This window comes from Saimiri boliviensis, chromosome 17 (genome assembly GCF_048565385.1).
Source record: "Saimiri boliviensis isolate mSaiBol1 chromosome 17, mSaiBol1.pri, whole genome shotgun sequence".
Lineage (NCBI taxonomy): Eukaryota > Metazoa > Chordata > Mammalia > Primates > Cebidae > Saimiri > Saimiri boliviensis.
In genome coordinates, this window is record NC_133465.1 from 18,961,549 (window position 1) to 18,977,497 (window position 15,949).

The 15,949-nt window shown below is 53.1% G+C and overlaps 1 protein-coding gene across 6 annotated transcripts in view; it reads right to left on the reverse strand.

Annotated features, from left to right (window-relative positions):
• The window catches only part of MPRIP (myosin phosphatase Rho interacting protein), a 144,617-nt gene that overhangs the window by 35,056 nt on the left and 93,612 nt on the right, over positions 1–15,949 (reverse strand). For 3 of the 6 annotated variants that reach the window (XM_039476704.2, XM_010339942.3, XM_010339941.3), the window contains exons 6-12: positions 13,436–13,664; positions 11,813–11,972; positions 7,109–7,247; positions 6,219–6,332; positions 4,104–4,160; positions 2,799–2,867; positions 87–176 (exon numbers count right to left, since the gene is read on the reverse strand). In XM_039476704.2, the coding sequence (XP_039332638.1) occupies positions 87–176; positions 2,799–2,867; positions 4,104–4,160; positions 6,219–6,332; positions 7,109–7,247; positions 11,813–11,972; positions 13,436–13,664 (858 nt within the window). Of the gene's footprint in view, positions 1–86; positions 177–2,798; positions 2,868–4,103; positions 4,161–6,218; positions 6,333–7,108; positions 7,248–11,458; positions 11,973–13,435; positions 13,665–15,949 lie in introns of all 6 variants that reach the window. The other 3 variants (XM_039476702.2, XM_039476701.2, XM_039476703.2) reach the window with 2 other exon arrangements.

Consider the following 15,949-nt stretch of genomic DNA (forward strand, 5'->3'; position numbering starts at 1 on the left):
GAAGTGCCCCTGGGCCAGACATCAGGCTCTCCAACATGTGCCCCTGCCTGTCAAGCCTGTGGCCCCACTTCCATCCCTGGGCTCACATGTATCTGGAAGCCATAGTTTCTCTGAACTGGATACTCTGTGACACTGTAACATGTAGACAAGTCAATTTCCCCATCCAAGTCGGCTGCCTGCAGAAAGAAATGAAAGGGTCTTGAGATATTTAGGAAGTAGAATCAATGCCTAATTTCCATAAGTGATTTCCTGCATTGACTTTATTTTTAATAGTATACACACTGTCAAGTGAGGATACCGTCTATCCTACCACTGCACGACCCACGTCCCTCCCTGGGTGCAACCATACCACCATTTGTCCCTGTATCTGGCCAAAGATAGTTCATACCAGTGGTCCTCAAACATGCTGCTGTTGAAACTCTGTCACACTCCTAAAAACTAAGGACCCTAGAAGAGTTTCTGTTATGTGGATTTCATCTACAGATGATATTTACCAAGTTAGAAATTAAAACTGAAAAATTTAAATATATTCATTCATTTGAGAAAAATAACCTCATTTCATTTTAAAATAAAATTTAATTAAACAATCAGTGATGAGTCACACTTCTTTTAATTTTTGCAATGTTAGATTTTTGCAAATCTAACATCTGTCTTCAGAAAGGACAGCTGGATTCTTGTTTCTGCATTCAATCTGGCGAATAAAGAAAGCAATTTTTTTTTTAGATGGAGTCTTGCTCTGTTGCTCAGGCTGAAGTGCAGTGACATGATCCTGGTGTACTGCAACCTCTGCCTCCCGGGTTCAAGCTATTCTCTTGCCTCAGTCTCCTGAGTAGCTGGGACTACAGATGACCGCCACCATGCCTGGCTAATTTTTGTATTTTTAGTAGAGACGGGGTTTCATCATGTTGGCTAGGCTGGTTTCAAACTCCTGACCTCAGGTGATCCACCTGACTCAGCCTCCAAAGTGCTGAGATTACAGGTGTGAGCCACCATGCTTGGACAATAACGGAAGTATTTTAATAGCTTTTTCAGATAGTTGTGGCTGTTCTTTGATAAGTAGTAGGCTCTTAAAGGTTAACTACCATGTGGTATTGAAATCATGAACTCTTTGTACTGTGTTACATTAAAACCTACGCATGCTTTTGTAACATCAGGTATTGGTCACATGGGAAATATTAAGTTATGTATAGCTACACGTAGCAAATGTCTACACATTTCGTTATACAAGATTAAAATATCATCTTTGCTAATACCACCATCTATTGCATCAAGAAGAATGTAAGTAAAGGGGAAGTTCGTTAACGGTGAATACAAATTTTCTCAAGTTCTAAGTTTTGCTTGGAAGCTCAAATTATATCACTGGCAACAAACTCTGTCAGTTGTTTTCCTTAGAGGAATGAGCTAACTTGGTTCATTTTCAGAAAAAATATGCCAAACACCCAAAACGAATGACGACAGTTTTGCCTATCAGTTGTTTTTCAAGTAAACATGGTGCTCCACAGAGAAACTGCTAGTTCAGCTGGCAACTCAATCATATGAGTCCTTTCTATGAGAAAGCCAGCATACTCCAGCATGCAACTAAGTGATGCTTCTCATTCAAATCACACAGTATTAAAAAGATGGCCATTTAAAGATTGAGACTTCATAGAATTAATAACTTCTACTGGTCCTTCAAGGACCTTTATTTACTTTAAAACCATTATTTAAAATATAAGGCAGTGAAGAATCCAGTGACCACTGGTCTAGCCTGTTGCTACAACTGGGGCTGTGCCCAGTGCTAGTGGCTTTGCCTCCCACTGCTTTTACACCATCAGTGCAGATGGCCGCACATAAAAAAAAGGTCAATGGTATCTTAATATTATAAATCATTTTAACCATCACTGCTTTCCTGAATGGGCCTCTGGGACCCCTAGAGGTCTACAGACCACAGTTGGAAGTGCTGTTCTGTGCACACACAACTAAACACTTACACAGGCTCCTTACTTTGCCAACGCTGACCACCACCAGAGGCCCGCTGCCCACACTCTCCTACCCCTACTTTTTATCACTACTGCCTTTAGTCTGTAAAAGACTGGCTCAGAATATTTCATACTCTAGCTCTTAACGATGGGTATTTAGGCTCTTTCCAATCTTCTGGCTATTGCAAATGTGTGGGAATGACTAACCTGAGTATGTGGGAGTATATCTGAGAGATTCCTGGAGTAGAACTACTGGGGAAACGGCGGAAGAGGCTTGCCAAAATGTTTAGAAGAGGTTATTTTATTTGTAGGTGAAAAAAAAAAAAAGCCCCTTCTAGTTGTTCTTTGACCACAGAATCAGGATTGTCAAGGGGCCCAACAAAGCTCATCTATCATATCTTGTCCTTGTCCAGAAGGCAGGGGACAAGATTTAGCTAAATTCTTCCAACTCCGTTTACCATGAAATCTCTTTGTGGAAAAAAACAAAACTGTTTATCTTGAGTTTTCAAATTTCAGTGCTTTTCAAAGAACAGAGAAAATAAAAGCTGCCCAAATCCACTGCATGTAGGCACCTAATTCAGGGCCTTGACGAAGTCTGGCATCATAGCCAGGAAAATGGTCACAAGGACAAAGGCTGGTCTTGTGCTCACCTTCCCACCAGGTTGGGACTGGGAAACCTAAGAGGGCAATATGGACACACCTTTGGCAAGGGAACACCACTGAAGTGCATTGATCTCAGAAGTGGAGACATTAGCCTAGGGGAAGCAGATCTCCCAACCCCAGATGCCACCTGGACCCCTTCAGCTGTCTCCACAGCAGAGGCAAAGCCCAGACACTCACCTCCTCAGCCACTGAATCCCTGTAGTATCTCAGGCTTTGATCAGCCAGGACAAACCAGTGTTTCTTCCACTGAAGGGGAAGAAAAGAAAAATGACTCGACTACCAACTCCCATACAGCATGCCAGCGACTCCACGGCGATGCACAGCCAGCCAGAGCCTGTGGGGCCCTCCCAGAGCACAGGGAAAGCAGGGGACACGCTGACCCCCTCCCTTGACAGCACACAGGGGACTGTGCTGGGACCCGCAGGCAGCCATGCACTCACGTCCTCAGGACGCTCGCTAAGCTGCGACCCTCCAGTGAAGAGGCAGCACAGACAGCTGAACAGGCCTTGCCTGTGGACCCTACAATCAGTGGTGTGGCTGGTGGCCAGGCTGTGCAGTCCTCAATAACTACAGAGGCTGCAGACAACAGGCTGGGCCTGTCCGAACAGAAAGGCAGCTGTGAAACGGTATCTCTACCTGCAGGTGGCAGCCTGCAAGACAGGGCCATGTGGTCCCTAACCAGCAGAGGTAACTAACCAGCTAGAGACCAAGTCTTCACTGTGAGCAGTAAGGAGGGGAACTTGAGTCTTCAGGCCAGGCCAAGGGTATTTGATATGGAGGAGAGAGAAAGAGGATGTCTTGCCATAGCAGCTCAGGAAGCAGGAAGGGAGTGCGGATGGGCTGGGCGTCAGGGCCTCTTAGGTAAGGACCCAGCAGGCTCCTCTTGATGCCTCCTTGGGAGCCCTGGCCTTCCAGCCTAAGGCACAGGGTCAAGGTGGGCTGGCAGGTCCAGCCTCAGATGGCTCTTCCTGCTTGAGTCTGATGGCAAGAATGTACCACGTTTGCTCCTTCCAGGGCTAACGCTGCCTCTGCAGCTGAGGGGTCTCACGCATCAGAGTTCTGCAGTGCTAGGCTACCGTCTACCTGGCCGGCTTGCATGGAAACACAAACCAACCCCACAGCCAGAGGCTTTCTTTGTCCCTGGGGAAGCCAGGCCCCTAAAGAACTTTTAGGAAAGATCACCAGGTGGGGGCTAGCGTTACAGGGCATCCCTAAGGCCTGAGGCCAAGACCTCTAGCCGTCAGCAGACAGGCCGACTAAGCGCCCCTCCAGAGCACCCTCCACTGCAGAAATGGAGGCCGTGTGCCTGCACTTCTAGGAGCAGATGGGAATTTCAGCCACAGCCCTGGTCTGTAAGACAAGGGGCATGCATGCAGGAGGCAGGCATGGAGCCAGCACTCGCAGACTGGCTGGGGACAAGGTCAGCTCACCCTCACCCTGCCCCAAGACTCCCCAGGGGCCACGGCAACCCTACACACTCACCTGGCCATCCTCATACTGCTTAGTCAGCCAGCCTTTCTTGAAATTCAGCAGGTCGGGCTGAGTGAGAAAGGGAGAAAAAAAAAAAAAAAAAAACAGCTCAGAGGAGACTCCTATAGTGTCATAGGTGTTTGATGGGGCCGGTATTTCTGTCCAGATGAGGCGGGTACCAGGAAAGGGGTTTCTCCACTTGCCAGACAAGCCTGTGCAGCCCCCTCACCCTGGTGGGTGCTGCCCACAACCTGTCTTCTACAGGCACGTGCAACCTTCAAGAAGGAGATGGTGGGCTTGGCAGGCTGGCAGGAGAGAAGGTATGGTCTCATTGCCCTGTGAACAGTGTGGGCTCCGGCCTGTACAGGGCTCACAGCACAGGGCCTATCTGGTGGGCAGAAAACAAGCCCAGATGAAGAGTCACAGAGCACTTTGTTTGAAGGGAAACATCTGCAGGGAAGACTGAAAGAATTGATTCAAAAGTTCTTGCAGAAGCCACAGGAAGCCTGGGAAACAGAGACGTGTGGTTTGAGGAAGCAGCAGCTGCAGCCCCGCTGAGACCCTCAGGCCATTTCTCCACCAGGAGCAGGCTTGACCTGTATTCCCCACAGGTCAAGGAGCAGGACAGCACACAGCGGGGCAGCGCCCAGGCACAGGGCTCTGTCCTTCCTCCACCTGTGCTGCCCAGACACACCTGGAACCCGAAGAGTAGCCTGAGATAGCAGTGCCACCTGCAGCCCAACTGGCTGGGCCCCACAGAGACACGGGTCACCCCACCTCTTGTCCCTGGTGCTCCCCACTTTTCTACAGCCATCTCATCAGAAACCAGCTTTGATGTCTTTTTATATTATTCCAAGGAGTGAGACTAAGTGAGAACAGGCAAAAATTGTCAGGACGACTACCAGGACAGAGCGTTCTGGGAGCCTCTGCTCAGAACCCTTTCTCTGAGGAGTGAGGGACGGCTGCTGCCTAGGTCTGGCCAAGGCTGACCCAGATAGATAAGAAGTCCTTCTACAGAGCCCTGTTTCAATCCCAACATCCTGCCAAGCTGTGCAACTTCCTTGCTGCCAGTTACTTGAGGCACCCAATCAAAAGCAACACTGTGAAATTAGGACACCCTAACCCAAGAGACCCTTAAATAGGGAGGTCCTCTCCTACATGCTTATAGTTGCCATTGCAGCACAAGACCTGAGGCGTGGGCCTGCCACCTGCCCCCTCTGACAGCCTGCCTAGCCTGTGGATCTTTAAAAAACACTTATTAACGTCCATATCATGGTTGTGTCATTGAAGCCATACCTGCATTCCAACCCCTGATGGCAAGGCCTATGCAGGTGGGCTCTCTACTGGTGCTCTCTGCTGGCTGCTGGGGACAGGAGCTCCCGGCTAAGCTGACAGAGAACCGAGTGGTACTGTTCAGGTTACCTGAAGCAAAACCCAAACTAAAGGAGAAACCCAAACCTTACTCCTCCTCATACTCCACATTACACATCAATCGGTGGTTGGCAGCCCCCAATCCCCGGGGCAGGCCGGAGACCCTTGGTGAGCTGCTTTGCAGGCAGCAAGGAGGAGACAAGAGGCAGTGAGCAGGCTCCAGGCTCCCATGGAGGCTGAAGACAGCATGCTGAGGTGGCCTTGCTCCTGTACCCTGACCACTCCCTGCCGCACCCCTATTGTCATAGCTCTGAGGCCTTCGGAGGACCCAGGGCAAGGCCTGCTATTCCACTTGAAGCCTGAAGCGGAGAAGAAGACAAGCTCCAGCAAGACATGGCTCCTGACTCCGAAGTGCCACAAAATCAAATGCCCAAAGCCAGAGGAGCAGAGGGTCCCTGCTGCAGCCCTGCCTCCTAGAGTCAGGAGTCTGCCTGGCCGAGGTGGCCTCCTCCGCAGGGCTTCCTCCTGGAGCACAGGATGCCATGGAGCCCTTCGTTCTGCTAGGACCAGAAAAGGGAAGAAACACAGAATCTGTGGTCGACGGCCTGTGGGTTGGTGGGTGGGGGCGCTCACAGACATGAGGGCCTGTGCACAGAGGGACAGCTGGTGTGGATGCATAGACAGAAACAGACAGTGCCTCAGAGTGACCAGAAGCAGAGGAGCACGGCCTCCGGAGGACACAGCGCCTGGGCTCACCGTCACGGAGGGCTCCGTGGACCTCCTGTCCAGTGACTTGGCTCTTCGGTGTGGAGACAGGGGGGAAGCCGAGGCGTCTGGGAGAGGAGCTGGGGGGGCTTCGTTGGTGAAGTCCTGTGGCAGAGAGCAGCCGCCAGTCAGTGCAGCCCAGGGCAACACGGGCAGGTGAGGGACGAGCTGGTGCTGTCCACACCTCCAAGGGCCACCAGGTCCTTGCTCCTGGCAAGGGGCAATGATTTGCTTAGGCCCCCGCAGCAAGTCTGCAGCAGGGCCAGAACAGGACCCGCGTCGTGAGATGCCCTGGTTGATAAAGCAACTTTTTTTTTTTTTTGGATACTCGGTCACCATCACTTTCCTGGTCCCGCCCCATCCTCCAGCTTCTCTGGGTCACAGAAGGAAGAGACCTGAGATCTGTGGCGGCAGGTGGCAGGCTATGGGCCAGGCAGTGAGCACTAGGCACCTTGTGAACAAGAGAGAAGTCAGGAGAAGATGAGCTTGGACTTGGCCGGCTACAAAAGCAGCAGGCAAGTGCCCAGGAGGATTTCAGAAGCCGAGTCTACCTTGGGCTGAGTGGAGAAACAAGGGGTGCAGCTGTACTGAAAGAAAGAGTTAAGAAGGTGACACTGAACCTTGTTTCCGGGCTGCCTCGGAGAGGAAGAGAGTGACTCTACATTTGGGATCTAAAACGTGTGAGAATATCCTTTAGCAGAGACGGAGAAGGCTCTGATACGAAGCTGCAGGAGACAGGCCTGCACATGAGGTGGTCACTATGCAGAGGAGGTGGTCAAAGAGCAGAAGCCCGGCAGCAGCGCATCCTAGGCATGTGTGGAGGGGACCTGGCACACGGGGTGCATGCTGATCCGAACCCGAGCCGCCCCCCAGGAGCTCACCCGCTTTCTAGGGAACGCCCTCTTCTCGCTGCGGCCCTGGCGTGTGTCGCTGGATGGCGAGGGCCCCACTGCATTGGTCTCCATGTGCTCTGCCTTCTCAATGTCCAAGGCCTCAAACTTTTCAATCACCTGGGACCTCCTGCAAGAGAGGACACGAGGCCCTGAGGTGGCAGTAAGGTGAGAAGAGGCTCCTGTAGCTGACTCCTCCCATGCCCGGCCTGGCCTGGGCCTGATTTCCCCGAGGTTTGCACAGCATAGAGGTTGTCTACACATGTGCTCAGCCAACCTGAGCTCCACCTGCGTCCCTCCATGGCCCTCCCTCCCACCAGGCCTGTGCTCGCCCCTGCTCTCTGCCCTCACGCTGGAGGCCCCACAGGCTCTGTGGTGTTGACCCACTCAGCATTCACACAGCTTGGCACCCAGCAGCCTCTCCTGAGCCACAGACATGATCAAAAGGCAGGCAACCACCACCTTGGAGGGCAGCCTCCATTCTCGTTGCATCCCTCATGGATCACAGTGCAACCCCCACCCCAAAATTTAGCAAGAAAGAGGCCCTGGAATTAACATTGTTTCTGCCAACAGTAAAAGGAATCAAAGACCAAATTAAAACAAAAACAAAGCAGGTGATTTCATGTGAGAGGGCTGGTGGCCTCCTCAGGCTGTCTACCGCTGGAGACGGAGCTGAGATGGGGCGAAGCAGGTGGAGGAGGTGCAGCGCCACCCAGCGGCACAGCAGGAGAGCGCAGAGGCAAGACCTGAAAGAAAACAAGGCTGGGAAATGAATACACGGAAAAGCACTGCTTTTTCAAATCAAATAATGGTGAACCAAAATTACCCAAAGAATTAAAGAAGCAAAAACCCAAGGTAATCACTGAAGAGGCAGAGAGACCATGATTGCCCACCCGTGGCAAGGAGTCGCCCTGGTGGGGTCAGAGGTGGGGGACATGCCAGCTGAGGCTCAGCTCACGGGGACTGCTAACCTGGGGGGCTTGGACATCACTGTGTCAGGAGGGTGGCCCCCTGCTCCTGGGGCTGGGGCCTGTTCTCCCAGGGACACCTAAGTTACCTGGCAGAGAAGGTGTCACTGTTGCTCTGGACAAGAGGATAAGAACTGAGGGGAAGCGGGTGAAGGGCTCCCAAGCCAGGAAGCCTAATTATCTCCATAAGGAAGAAGAGAAGAAACGTGATCAAATCCTGAGACCCCACCTCTCCCAAGAGGCCAGCTGCTTCTCAGGGAGGGTGAGGAAAACTGAAAACCCGCTGCCTAAGGTGTCTTCACCACGAAGCAAGGAGGGCCCAGGGCTGGACTCTGAGGGCCCCAGGCTCCACTTTCTCCCTGCTCTTCCACACAAAGCTTTCTCAGGAAAGAAGCTTGTGCCAGGCCAGCCTGCCAGAACCGGCAGCAGAGGCAGGCGCTGGGATGGGGGAGCAGGAGAGGCCGTGGCATCGTGAGAGCAGGAAGCTAAGGAAGCTGCTGGAATTCCTGGGCACCCAGGGAAAGCTTGGGTAAGTGCAGGCCGGGCATCCACTACACTTGAGCCATTGTGGTGGGATCTGGGTGAGAGTCAAGTCCCACCAACGGACCTCAGTGCCGTCACTTCCAGCATAAGGGCTCCTCTGCCCAGCACTGGGGCCTAGAAAGCCCGAGGAAAGCAGTGAGGGGCTGCTGGGCTTGAATTCCAAGCGAGTCACATGCCATGGTACTGTGGGGATCCAGAGAGGGGAGTCGTAGAAGAGGGAAGGCACTTGCTACAGTTGCTTTGCATGGGGGTCTGGGGATCCTGTAAGACCACAGGCTCCCGCAATGGCTGCCTTGATCTACTGGGGTAGGTACGAAGTTACTAATTGATGCCCTGGAGGCACTGCAGGTGAGACAGCAAGCGCCTTCCTGGTCAGCACAGAAAACTGGGCCTGCACCCTGTAGCTCCCGGGTTCCTAGAGCACAAAACCCTGTGCTGAGGTCAGGGGGGTTAGGGTTGCATGGGGAGCTGGGCTTGCTGCCAGTCACCAGCAGGTCAACCAGGACCACAGCTTCCTCCACTTGGCAGCCAGAGGTGACTCATTATCCAAGAAACACTCTGGAAGTCTAAGGAGCAGACACATAGAAGCCCACAGCTGGCCAGGTTCAGACAGGCCTGCCTAAATGACTGTGGCTTGTCAAAAAACCAACCCTGCAGTCCCAGCAGTCTGGCTCCTGGGCACACCTGTTGTGGCTGCCATTCCAGGCAGCTGTGGACAATCTCTTGCCAATTTGGAGATTCTGTTCTAATCAACCAGGGGACAGGAATCCAATTAAGCACAGGGTAAGCTACTAGGGATCCAGTGAGCAGGCCTCAGAAAGCAACAGTAGCCAATCAGATGTCACCAGGGTCAGGAGAAAGGGATGCTGCAGTATTAGTATGCAGAACTGGCAGGGCCAGCACCAGGTGTAAACCTGTCCCCATGTGGCAGTACATGCAGAGTACAAAGCCCCAGAGACGGCACCTATCCCAGGCCAGGAGACCAGAATGAGTACAAAAGGAGTCCCTCTGAGAAGAAGCCAAGCCAAGCAGGTGTGCTGAATGCTAATTCTGTGGTCTGGTGCTAAACCAGGACATAGCTGATCCTGCTCTGGAGCCACGACGACACACAGCCTGCTTGCCAGCCAGCGTGAAGCCTCCCCTGCCCACCCACTGGCCTCCTCCTCTCTCTAGCAAAACCCTTTACTTATATATTTTAATTGCTTAAAAGGGCACCCTTGACATCAGTCCTGGGTCACAGGATGGGGGCAGGGACTTCCTGGTTAAGGCCCCACTGGGATCTGCACCAGCTATCCACTGTGAGAAGTCACCACTCCTGAGCCTTAGTTTTCACGTCTACAACGTGGGGCAGTAGTAACAGGTCCTCATCAGGCTACTATGAAACGTTAAGGCAGTGGAGTGCTTAGCAGAGCACCCTGGGGCACCAGGCAGGGGCTGGGAACCACCTGAGTGCCCTTCCTTTCTCTAGGAAGTCAATGTGTCATTTTCCTCTCATGAGCAGTATCTCTGGGAGATGCTTCCTTATCCTGGAGACTAACCTGCAGGCTCACAGGTCCTTTTCACCTGGGACATTTAGAAGAGTGGGTGGGCTTGTCAGCCAATGTGGGTGTTCAGAAGAATAGGGCACAGGAGGTAAAAACACTTCCCTCCACCTGCCCTTTGAGGCATGAGAGCCCATGGCTGCCTTCATCTGTCCCTCCCAGTAGCATCTCTAACTCTGAGCTCCAGGCTGTCGTTGGGGAAATGAGGATGTTCTGATAAGACTTTCAGAACTATGCGTTGAACCTCTTTTCTGGACAGTGAACCTTCGGAAACTAATGAAAACTATGGGTTTTCTTCCCAGAAGAGTGCCCATATATACTGTGGAACTGTTTTGTTGAGGAGGCAGTTCACTGTGGACCTTCAGAAGTCTGTAAGTCTATCCTTAAACTGGGCTAAGGATCCCTGCTGTCAAGGCGAAGCCTCAGTTTACAGACGTAGGAGTGCAAGCCTGATCGAAGGCATGCTTGGGCACTTGGGTCTGGATCTGGGCGTGGAGGCCTCAGATGGCATCCAGCTCTTTTCTAGTTCTCTAGGAAACTCTGGCATACAAGGGCAGGGCAGGGCAGGGCAGGGCGTGGCCCCTCCCTCTTCTTAGGCAGCAGTCAAATTCTGCACCTGTGCCCCTTGGCCCCTGCCCTAAGCCCAGCTGTCCAAACTCTGTTTCTTTCCAGCCAGTCAAAGTCTTAGAGGGCCAAAAGCAATGCTCCCTTGGAGGGCAAAAGCAATGCTACTGGGTGCTCGGCTGCTTCACAGGCTGCCTCAGGGTTCCTGGGGCTGTGGCTACCCACCGAGCATGTCCTTGAGAGAGGAGCCTGTGCTGCCCGCCCCCCGCCTTCCTGGGCACAACTGTCTGCCCCTGCATCTCTCTCAATGCCCTTTGCCCACCCTGGAACTGCCAGGGTGAGGAATGCCTCTATCACCATGTGTAGTTCTAGGGTCTCCCTGCCTCCACGCCACTTAAATGAATAGAAATGGCGCAGGAGGAAAAGACCCAGCCCCACAAGGAGCAGGCACCCAGGAGCCACCAGGAAACCTTAAGGTCCCAGTCCTAGGAGGCACGGATGTGAAAACTGCTGTTCTTGGCTTTGATTCTGATGCTCAAAAATTCTGCATTTTGGCTGCAAGAGCTGAGTTTTGGGCCCAGAGGGAAAATCCCCCTACACTCTGAATGGAAAGTATGCTCCCCCAAGGGAGGCTTGGGGACTGTATGTGAGAGAGTGTGAGGGTGGTGCGTGGGTGGGAGTGCATGTGTGTGGATCCGAATGTTCAGCCCTAACCTGCTCCTTACCTCCGCTCGTTGCCAAACAGACGGGCCACCTCCTCCCTGCCAGGGCTCCGGGCCCGAGTTCTACGCTCCAGCCGCCTTCTCTCCACCTGGAAGGCTTCTCGGTGGCTGATCCTGATGGCCTTAGGAACGTCGGCCAGGGTGGCATATTGCCTGCTGGCTTTAAAGGCAAAGGTGCTCCCCGGTCTCTCTGTCCCCCGCCCCCCAGTGCTGCCAGAGTCCACGTAGGCAGGTGGCTGGCCGGCCACATCCAGGGAGCCGAGAGAGATGCTGTAGACCATTCGGTGGGGGAGTCGAGGCCCTGGGGAAGGAAGGGGACCACCGAGCTCCCGGGGGGGTGACTCGGGGCAACTGTACCTGTGATTGGGGGTGCTGGGGCTGGGAGGGGAGAGCGGCAGGGGCAGCTGCTGCTCCTCAGCCTTCAAGTCCTGTTTGGTCTTCTCCAGGGAGAAGTAGCCGCTTTCCACCCGGACTTTGCGGCCACAGTCCATGCGGTCGCTATTCATGGCGCTCTCCTCTGGAAGAGACAGTGGGAGGGAGGAGATGCGCTTAACCTGCTGCCAGCTTTGCTTTGAGGACTTTTTTAATGAAGCCCATGTGGGACCCAAGCAGGGGCCTTTTCTACCTCCCATCTCTAATTTATAGCACAGCCCACTCAAGGGCAGATGTTAATAACCATGGATGGGCGTGAAATATTCCATGCATGCTTTTTTCCCTCATCCATCTCTCCCCTGCAGCTGACTGCCTCTCAGCCAGGCTGGCAGGCAGGCCCTACACGTCTAGTCTGGGGGCTCGGCTGGGAGAGCAGATCTGTACCTCAGGATATAAGACACCCACCAACAACTGCTTCTTACCATCAAGAGGGAAGCTGACAGTCAACCAGCTCTTTAGTCTTCTTCTTTTTTTTTTGAGACAGAGTCTGACTCACTCTGCCACCCAGGCTGGAGTGCAGTGGTACAATTTCGGCTCACTGCAACCTTCACCTCCTGTGTTCAAGAGATTCTCCTGCCTCAGACTTCCGAGCAGCTGGGACTACAGGCGTGCACCACCACACCCAGCTAATTTTTGTATTCTCAGTAGAGATAGGGTTTCACTATGTTGGCCAGGTTGGTCTCAAACTCCTGATCTCAGGTGTTCTACCCGCCTCGGTCTCCCAAAGTGCTGGGATTACAGGCATGAGCCACTATGCCCATCCCCTTCAGTCTTTTAGTGCATTCTGGGGGCGGGAAGGGGCAGGGGACTTCTGTAGAAGTAAGACAGAGTGAATAGATGTTTAACATGGATAGGCCTGAGAGGAAGACTGAGACACCTTCCACCGAGAACGCATGTGAAACATGCAGCCAGAGTAAGCTGGGCTGGCCACAGCTGCTCACTTATCTTTAGCAATCTAGACAAAATACAGATGGGAAAAGGAAAACCCAGCCTGTGTCTTACAGAGACCCCTAGAGCCTGGGAACAAGAGAGGCAAAGATAAAAGCCTTGCTCCCGCTCAGGCAATTCCAAAGTGCTAAAAAAAACAGGGCGCGAGGATGCCAACTGCTGCCTCCCCAGTACCCCTTTCCCTCCTTCTGCCAGGGGCCCAGGCAGAATGCGGACAGTCAGAGGGATGAAGCTGTCAGACTACTGCTTCTTGGGGCAGGATGCACCCAGAAACACGATGGTACTGTGACAGAGGCCTGACACAGACCCTGCTGCAAAATGTTTCCGATTCTCCTGACAAGCAAGTGGGGCTGACGGAGCAGGTACTGTTTTCCTCCTTTAAAGATAGGATTTAAAAGCCAGAAGGGGCAAGGCCAAGACTGGAGCCCAGGAATCTCAGTCCATACCAGGCCAGGTGCTACCCACAGGGCTGATGGACGAAGGGAAATCAAGGTCCAGGGCTTGTGACTGGGCTCTAAAGCCGTTGGCTGAGTCCCTAGCCAGCTCTGATGGGAGGGAGGGCCGTTCTAGTGCCTACAGGTCAGCCTGGCCCCTGCTCACCTTCTTTGCTCTCCAGCCCAGGTTCCCGCAATGAACTGGCAGCAGGAGGCTGGCTCTGGCTGGGACTCTGAGCTGGACTCAGGCTGCTGCCATCTGGCTGGTCCTTGGTCCTCATTTCTTCCTGCCAGAGTGTGGACTTGGTGGTGGGGACTTTCTCGGCACTGGGGATGCTGCTGCTGCTGCTGCTGCTGCTGCTGCTGGTGACAGCCACCTTGGCAGGCCCAGGCTCCTGGAGGAGGAGAGAGTGGTGTCTGTGCAGGTACAGGAGCACATAGCCCAGGCTGGGTCACAGGTCCTGGCTGTCCAGCTATGTGGGGCACCCGGGCCAGCTATATAATCTCAGGGAGCTGGAATCTTCAGACAGTGCTCCGTAACAGTGGGCCAGGCATTCACAGTGAGACCACAGTAGCTGCTTCGAAATCTGTCATTCCTAGGCATCCAAGACTTGAATAAGACGAGACAGAACAGAGTGAGGAAAGAGAACACACCCTTGAGACACATCCAGCATCATCTGTAGATCCTTATGCTGAATGTAACAAGTTCATAGCACCCAAGTCTGGGCCAGCCCTGTGGCCTTACCCAGCCTCTGTTTTTTGCTCCTAAGAAGCTAAAATGGAATGCCCAGATGCTATGTGAAGCGAAGAGTCATCGGATGCAAACTAAATGCTATGGTTTCAATGTTGTGTCTCCCCACAACTCATGTGTTGAAATCCTAACCCCCCACTCCCAGGGTGATGGTATCAGGAGGTGGGGCCTTTAGGAGGTGATTAGTTCATGAGAGTGGAGCCCTCATGTATGGAATTAGTGCCTTCATAGAAGAGGCCTCAGAGAGCTGCCCTGCCCCTTCTAAACATCTGAGGACCAGCAAGGGGGCCCTCATAGATCCCCAAAGTACTAGCACTTTAATCTTAGACTAACCAGCCTGCTGTGAGAAAAATTTCTATTATTTATAAGCTGACCAGTCTGTGGCATTTTATTATAGCAGACAGAACAGAAAAAGACACCAAACACCCCACTTGAATCTGTACACAGGCACACACTCACAAATGCAAATATATATTCACATGTACATGCTCTCTGACACTCATAAGCTCATACATGCACAAGCTAGATACAAGCCAGTAGCCAAGATGGAAAGAGTGTCAATCCCCAATCTCTCCAGGTTGTGGAAATGGTATTGCTCCCCGAGGGAGAAGCATTTAGGCAGATGCAGAGTCCAGACAACAGCAGGGCTGTGATCCCTAGCTGCTCCACAGTACCAGGTCACAACCTGGGCTCCAACAACGCTGCCCAGAGGGCTGCCAACAGGATGGCTTTGGCCCCTCTCCAGAAGTAAAGCACATTTGAGCTCTCTTGCAAAAGACAAGAGCATGATATACAAGTGCCCACCTCCCACTTCCATCCTGATGGCCAAGCCTCATTTTTAGAAACCCACCTTAGTCCCTCTCTGGCTTGGGCCCTTGGAGAGGGTTGCAGATGACACAGGTTCTTTACATGTATGTGTGTGTGCACACCTGCAGATGCAGCGTCACCACCAGGCTATTTATTAATAGCCTGGCTGGGCTCCATACAACCAGTTTCACCCATCTACCTCTCAAGGAAGGCCACAGGGGCTGAGAGAAGAGGCAGCGGGCCCATGAGTGCACAGCCAGTGCGGGGCAGCATGAGGGTCTGAGTGTTTCCACCATGTGCCCCAGAAGCAGCAAGGCCATGGGGTTGGGGGACATTGCCTTGGGTGGGGCTCTGGGTCCAAAGCTGTTGGCACTTTTGCAAGGATTCCAGGCCTCATGTAGAGGATAAAGGCAGGGAGGCTCTTCCCACAGACCCAGGATGCACACCTGACTGCCTACTTGTCTCAGGGCCGCCAGCAGACAGACTCCCAGGCTGAAGGCTCCCTCAGAAGCCAGCTTCTCAGAGGCAAACAGTGAAGGTTTCTCCTAACAAGTTTCCCAAGGGCTCCAACGACCCAAGGGGATGCCACCCCAGGACCACCTGTCACTGCAGCAAACACAGCACCCTGGAATGCTTACCTATGGGAAACCGGCAGTTGTGCTGGATGCAGAACCACCTGAACTGCCCACCCTGGCAGCAGCGCTTCCCCAAAGCAAAAGGTGCTCTAGAGCCCTGCTTGATAAGGAGGAACCTCTCTCTGCAGGTGTTTCAGAAGGCTCCCCACTTCCCTAGCAGGAACATGGAGCAGGACAACCGATGGGAAGGAAGGATTCTGACTTGGAGTAGGGGGGTGGCAGTAGACACCCCAGTAAAAAACAGCATTCTTAAGGAAGGAGACACTCATGTGGGCCCGGTGGTGCTGTCTCAGCTCACACTGAGGCCTGTGGTTCTACAGGTCTCAGAGGAAAGCCAGAGAAAAGCAGAAGAAGCTGGGAGCTGGGAGATGGAGGAGCTGGCCTCCCTTAGGTCCACCTGTGAAGTGGAGACCTGGGGCCTGGAAACCTGGCTAGAAACACAACTCCGGGCTCTCCACCTGTCTCCATCCTTCCTGCCCTTCATACC